Source organism: Corylus avellana, chromosome ca2 (genome assembly GCF_901000735.1).
Source record: "Corylus avellana chromosome ca2, CavTom2PMs-1.0".
In the NCBI taxonomy this organism is placed as follows: domain Eukaryota; kingdom Viridiplantae; phylum Streptophyta; class Magnoliopsida; order Fagales; family Betulaceae; genus Corylus; species Corylus avellana.
This window is the reverse complement of record NC_081542.1, coordinates 30,183,334-30,190,365: the sequence shown is the minus strand read 5'-3', so window position 1 is coordinate 30,190,365 and position 7,032 is coordinate 30,183,334. Positions and strand designations below refer to the sequence as shown.

At 34.7% G+C, this 7,032-nt stretch overlaps 1 protein-coding gene across 1 annotated transcript; it reads left to right on the top strand.

Annotated features, from left to right (window-relative positions):
* Positions 1-703: 703 nt before the first annotated feature.
* Positions 704-2,568, top strand: LOC132170834 (uncharacterized). The gene has a single exon (XM_059581955.1). It carries the CDS (start codon positions 944-946, stop codon positions 2,258-2,260), a length of 1,317 nt encoding a protein of 438 aa, XP_059437938.1. The 5' UTR covers positions 704-943; the 3' UTR covers positions 2,261-2,568.
* The last annotated feature ends 4,464 nt before the right edge of the window (positions 2,569-7,032 follow it).

Below are 7,032 nucleotides of genomic sequence, written 5' to 3'. Positions count from 1 at the left end.
TATAGAAATTTTGAGATAACATTAATCGAATTGAAAATTTTTTTTTACAAATTTAGGGGGTACATTGCAAAAATTAAGACATTAGAGATCAAATTAAAAATCAACTCAAACTTTATAAGGTAAAATGTAATCTTCCCAAATTTCGCAATTCAATAACAAATTCACTCATTCAGTGTATAGAAATAAGAAAAAACTAAATCCATCCAATATAAACTACACATAAGAAGAAAAAAACGGATTTACTATTTCTTTTACTTTTTTTTTTTTTTTTTGGGTAAACTATTTCATTTTGTTAGGTGAATATAACAAAATTTTAACCCCTGTAAAAAAAAAACTAAATCTATCCAATATAAACTACATAACAGCCACACCCCAAAATAAAAAAAAATAAAAAGCCCAAAATAGCATACAAAACCAGCTTAAAATTACTCTTTTCAGCTTATACATTCCTTTTACCATAAATTGGGGAACCATTTTTTTTTCCCTACCCCATGTAGTAAACAAAATCTCAACTAAAAACCTAATCACATAAATTATAAATTCTCAGACCAAAAACAAAAACAGAAACAAAAACAAAACAAAGCTTTCAATGGTCCAAGTTTCAACCCTCAACGGTCTGTCTCTCCCTCCTGTTCAGACGCGCCCTACTCCCCCGCTCCCACCGCGTTCTCAATTGTTTTTGTGTTTTTGTATTTTTTTTTATAATTTCCTAGGATTCGATTTCCGAATAAAAAACAAATAAAAAAAATAAGACACTCTCTCACAGACCATTAACACAAAACGCAATGTATAAAGAGGATGTAAATTCCAAGTTCTTTCTCACAAGCATGCTTCAAAATTACCGTTGAAAATCTTGTGTTCACATCTGAGCAATTCCTTTTGCTTCCTGATTTTCTCTGAATAACCGATTCCAAGTTATCCCAGATCTCCAACCGAACGAGCCATGCCGACGCTTCCTTGGAAGAAGAATCACAGGGGGACGGGGACGCGGATTTCGCGCATCGTGGCGGATCTCCAGTCTCCGCCGAAGCGCGGCGGGTCGCTTGTGGTGGAGACGGGCTTCCCCACGTCCCTAATTGACCTCTTCGTCAAGAACCGTGACCGTTTGAGGAAGAAGAGCTCGAAGATCAACAAGTCCAACAAAACCCATCTCCAGATCCAACACAGTTTCCCCCCACCTTCACCGCCGCCGTCGGTGTCTGACTCGTCGACGGTTTCTGGGTCTTCCGGTTTTGACGGTGACGCTGATCCCACGCCGTTGAATGAGATTGAAGAAGTTGTGCACGACGGAGATAAAAGTACCGAGCCTCTGTGCGCGGATCGTCGTGATCTGCCACGAGCGGTTTACGCGGTGGCTTTCAAGCTGTTTGTGATGCTGCTGGTTTTGGCCATGAGCACCAAACGGCTTGCCGTTGGTATTACCATGTCCGCGTTTCTGCTTATTTTTGCCGACCGTGCGTGGAAGCGCTACGCTCGTTTCTTGGGACCTTGTGGTACTGCCAGAACGGTGTTCGAGTTTTTGTTCCAAAGGGTTTCGCAAATTGTGCGGATCGAAAACGGTTTCTTGGTTTTGAAGAGTGTGAATACTCATGAAGGTTCGGTTGCAGAGGAGGATATTCAGATTGTAGAATCCAATTGTGATGTGAATGAAGAGCAGCGTGTGGGGGAGATTGCTAGTATTGGACCGGAGCTTGAGTTGCTTAGCCGTGATAAGCGATGGGGCTGTTTGGATAACGAGAAAAATTTCAAGGATTTGGAGGAAGAGATGGATGGAGGCCGAGTATTGGTACGTGGGGATCGGCTTAGCCGGAGTGCTAGAGTAAAAGCAAAGATTATAAAGAAACTGTTGCCGAAGAAGTTGCGTAATTCGAAGAAGGATAAAAAGAGTCAGGGGATGAAGGAGGGGGAGTCTAGCAGCGAGGTGTCTAGTGTTTTTGGGGATGATAGCCTTGAGGAGCAAGATGATCAGCAAGAGCGAGAAAGCCAGCATAGATCGCCGACGTTGTCGCTTTTACCAGAAGTGCTTGATGATGGAAACCATAGTTCTAATGACTCAGCACTGAAAAAGGAGGGGAGAGAAATAAAAGGAAATTGGGTGTATTTATCTCTCCTTGTAATTGTTCTTGCTGGACTTGCAGGAGGTCGAGTTGTAGCTCTGGGAGTTACAATTTCATGGTGTTTCATGTTGAAATTGATTGTAACTCGGAGGAGGCCTGTAGATGTGCCTATGATCAGGTGTCCTGTCTCGATCTCAAGCTAGATTTTTGGGTAGAAAGACCAAATTTTTTCTTCTTTTTTTCTTTTTTGGGTCCCTTTTTTTGGTTTATAGAGATAGTGTTGTTTTGCTTCTGATGAAGTTTTTCTGAAGCCTTAAAGGTGTATGCTGGAAAGCTCAGTGGTGATAGAAACGCCAACCATTTTGTTGGCAAACCATACTTGAGCTGTGTGTACTTTGAGATGTAAATTCACATATACAAATTTTAGTGCAGAATTCAACTCTTCTTTGCTTGTATTGGTGTGATTTCACCTGCATAAGCTTTATGTAATTCAGTGATTTTTTTGTATCCATTTTTTTTTTACCTTGAGACTTGGCAGATTTCAATTTTCTTCTTTCAGATTTCTTAAGAGAAACAGACATTTGTTTTTGATGATGGTGAAACTGCCATGAATGAGATTTACGTTTAGATTTCTTCTTCATGTGTTTGTATATGTAGATCTTCACCTTATACATTTTCTCTTTAGTTTTGCTTACTTTGGTCTTCTTTTCGTTGCTTTACTTAGACTTTTTGACTACTTTTTTATCCGATTATAATCAAATTCTGCCTTTACTTCCACAGAAATGATGAAGTTTTTGACAATTCTTCTTGTCTCATCGGCCACCAATTTGCCTCCATTTTTTTTATTCTTATTGTTATTATTTTTTGTAAGAGTATTGACTTTTCCATATCATATTATATTAAAATATTTTCTATTTAGATTTGATTTTAATCAAATCTTAGACGATATTGGTATCCTCTCACCTACCATAGTTTTCCTACAAATAATGTCCTTTGTATTGTAAACAAGAATTAAGACAATAAGAGCAATTAAATGTGGTGGGAGTAGGTGTCTAATACCACACTATTTTCAAAATTCCTTGTATCTATTCTTTGCCTCTGGTCTCGCTTTTCCTCTTCATATTTTATTGTCTGTCATGGTATTAGAGCCAACTAACAACTTTTATGTGAATTCAAACACTCTCTTCCAATTTTTCAGTGTTCTTCACGGGAGTTTCACCTCTAGAGTACTTGTTGGCACCCCCCAAACCCGTTCATCCACTATTCTCCTCATATCTACTTTGAGAAGTACTAGGGAATCAAACAAATGAATATAGAAAAAATTTTAAACCGACGTAGCAGATTGTGAGTGACAGACAAGAGAGAGAGAATTACATTTTTTTTTTTTTTTAATTTAAAAACCCTTACCACGTCAATTTAGAAATTTTTGTGGGTTCATTTATTTGGCTCTCTAGCACTTCTCATCTACTTTTGCAAGAAAAAAATAACAAAGGAAAGTCCACATACCTCCTTCAAACTACCACCCAATTAACAATGTCCTTCCCCAAACTTTCAATTGCGACAATGTACCCTCCAAACTACCAAAACATTGTCAATGTCTTCCTCAATGACAAAACTACCCTTAGTATTTTTCCAGAAATACTAAAATTTATGGAAAAACCTAAATTTTTTTTAAAAAAATCTTTTTATAAGAAAAAAAATTAAAAAATTTCTATTGTTTTTTTATTTATAAAAATTGAAAAAAATTTGCTTGTTTTTTTTTTTTTTTAAATGTTCTCTTTTATAAATTTTAAATAAAAATTTCCGTTTTAAAAAAATAAAATTTTCCTTTTTTAAAACATATTTTAAAAAAAATCTAAAAAAATAAAAATTAAAAAAAAAATCGTTTTTTTAAATAAAAATTTTCGTTTTAAAAAAATTAAAATTTTAGTTTTTTAAAAAATTATTATTATTATTAGTATTTAATTTTAGGGGTATTTTTGTCATATTGAGAAATATATAGGGGCATTTTGATCTTTTTGCTAGCTTTGGGGGGATATTGACAATGTTTTGGTAGTTTATGAGGTACATTGTCGTAATTGAAAGTTTGAGGTAGACATTATCAATTGAGTGATATTTTGAAAGGGGTATGTGAACTTTACCAATATATATATATATGTTTTTCTTTCCAAATTCAAGCTCCTCCTTTGAGTTTGAAGGGGATGTTAGAATATATGATTTCCATAGTAGGCTAATATTTTTCCATATTAGGTTGATACAAAAATATTCTCCATTTAGGTTTGATTGTAAATTGTAATCGAATCTTATTATACTTGTATTCTCTCACCTGCCATAGTTTCTCTATAAATAGAAACATTTATATTGCAAACAATAATAAAATCAATAAGAGAAAGATATAGCCCTTAAGACAATTAGACGTGGGGAACATAATTATCTAACATTAAACCATCATAAAATTTATTGTGTCTTTTTTCACTCTTTACTTCCCGCTTTTTTCTCTCCATATTTTATGGTTCAATATAGACCTTTTCAAATAAACAAGAAAATGAAATTTGTTGGAAGGAAAATTTCTTCATTTCTTTGTCACTATTAAATTTGCTTTCTGCTGGTTCCAAGCTTCGAGGAAAGTTCATCTATGAAAGGATGTTTTCTCCTTTGCATACTTTAGTTTCTTTCCTCGTTGTTTCCACATATTCTGAACAAGGTTTTCATGTCTACAAAGAATGTCGTAAGATATTCCTGTTTGGCCAAGAAGAGAAAAGGACAAAATAAAACAATCATACGAAAGTCATACTGTATTTCCTTAGCCGTCCTTAATTAAATTAAAAAATTTCTTTGAATAATCAATCATTAACCTTATCTTAAAAAAAAAAAAAAAACATTGATCCAGTACAAACAACAACAACATTATCATTTGGGTTTGTTGTAGGGGTGTACACCCCTTTGTTGTTGTTTAATCTCATGTAACCCATTTTTCTTTATTTGATTAGGAAAAAAAAATGTGAGATATGTTGACGTCCACTAGATCAGCCTCCGCTTGTTGGAAGTCCCACATTGCCTGGGTATTAAAGGAAAACCTCAACTCTTGAACTAACTTTTGGGTTGAGTTAGGCCCAATACCTATTTATAATATGATATCAGAGTCTAACCCAATTAATTGGCTATGGCCCACCGTCACCCATTGTTGCACGTGTTGGCTTGGATGCCCTCCCGTCACACGTGAAGGGGCGTGTTAAAAGTCCCACATTGCCCGGGTATTAAGGAGATGGGCCATTTATAAAGTTGAGGGGAAACCTCAACTCTTGAGCTAATTTTTGGGTTGAGTTAAGCTTAAGACCCATTTCTAATACCACTCGCATTAACAAAAGGGAAATGTTTGGTTTCCATTTTTTGCTTATTTTTTGCCTATCTCCGTATAAGAAATTAACAAATTTACTTTAAATTTGTAGGACCACATGTAAGTCTCATAGATTCATTGATAAATTTGCAAAAGAGATGGATGTGTAACACTTATATTAAAAAAATCATGTGGCATATGAAGTTACGAGAAGATAGTCTCTCAAAGCAGATTTCCTTTATACCACATTTAAAGCAGACTTTTGCACGGTTGGACCGAACGGTACAACAAGAGCCGTCGAGGGATTTTAGGTATTTGTTCAACAAGAACGAAAGAAAACCACAAAGCTCACTCTAAAGGGAAGAGTTAGCCGAACTTCTAGTAAGCCATGGAAAGAATTCCTCTTGTCCGTTTTAAGTCGAACCGAACGATGGGTATCTCTTGCAAAGCAATGAGAAAGTCACTGTAAAAGCGCCAACTTCGAGGAAACTTGAGAGATTCTGATGCTTAAGTCAATAAGTAACTTTAAAAATAAAAATGAATAAAGAGACTTTTGAGTAGAAAGGAATAATACCTATTTTTTGGGATGGCGACCCTTGTAATGCGAAGGTGGTCCTTGGTCGAGTGCTTGATTGTATATTATGGGGCAGTCTTGTATCTATGCAAGAACTACCTGATTATTTGCCACGTACGTAGTTGATATGTTTGAGTATGGCTCATTGATTATTTATATATATAACTATTAAAGCATAGAGTAACGCCTTGTTTGAAGCGTTACTCTAAGACATACATATAATGTCATTATTCTGCAACAATGTGTGAACAAGAACAAGAATTTCATTTGTTGTGGGGCTTTGTGTTGGTGTGTGTGTGGAAAAAGCTTGCAAGTGCATGAGTGAAAATCAATGAAGAATCTCTCTCTATCTTGTTTTCTAAACTTGTGAGGCATTTAGACTGTGAACATTGTAAATATTGTTCTAATAGTGTGTTTCATTCTGGGGAGAAAACACATATTAAGAGCATGTTTGGAATTTTATTTGAGAAATACAACTTTTAAGTCAAAAAACGCTTTTTGGCAAAAGCTTCATTTTTAAACTTTTGCTAAAAATGTGTTTTTGCCATTTTTAGTTTTTTTTTTTTTTGAACAATTAAAAGCGCTTTCAATTTTTTTTTTACCAAACTGGTATTTTCTTTTTCTTAAAACGGACTTTTTGAGTATTAAACGCAATTTTAAGCTTTTTAAATGCATACTCAAATATGCCCTAAACTCAGGAGTTCAGACACGAAACAACCACAATTTTTTTTTTTTTTTTTTGCACATGAAAGTAATATATATATTAAGAGCTTGTTTGACAAATAGAGCTTTTAAGTCAAGCATTTTGACTATTTTTAGGCTTTTTGGACCCTTAAAAGTGTTTTTAATTTTTTTTACCAAACGAGTACCTCTTTTTTTTCTTTTTTTTTTCAAACAAACTTTTTAAATATTAAAAATACTTTTATACTTCTCAAACGCAATCACAAACAGCCCTAAGTTTCATTATGAAAACGAGAACTTGCAATATAATGTGTTAAAAAAATGGCTGTTGAGGAACAGGTGCATAAGGACAGACAAGTGGTAGACCATTTTTTAAGTGATTT

Coding starts and splice junctions, on each gene's coding strand:
- LOC132170834 (XM_059581955.1), top strand. CDS start 944: ATGCCGACGCTTCCTTGGAAGAAGAATCACAGGGGGACGGGGACGCGG.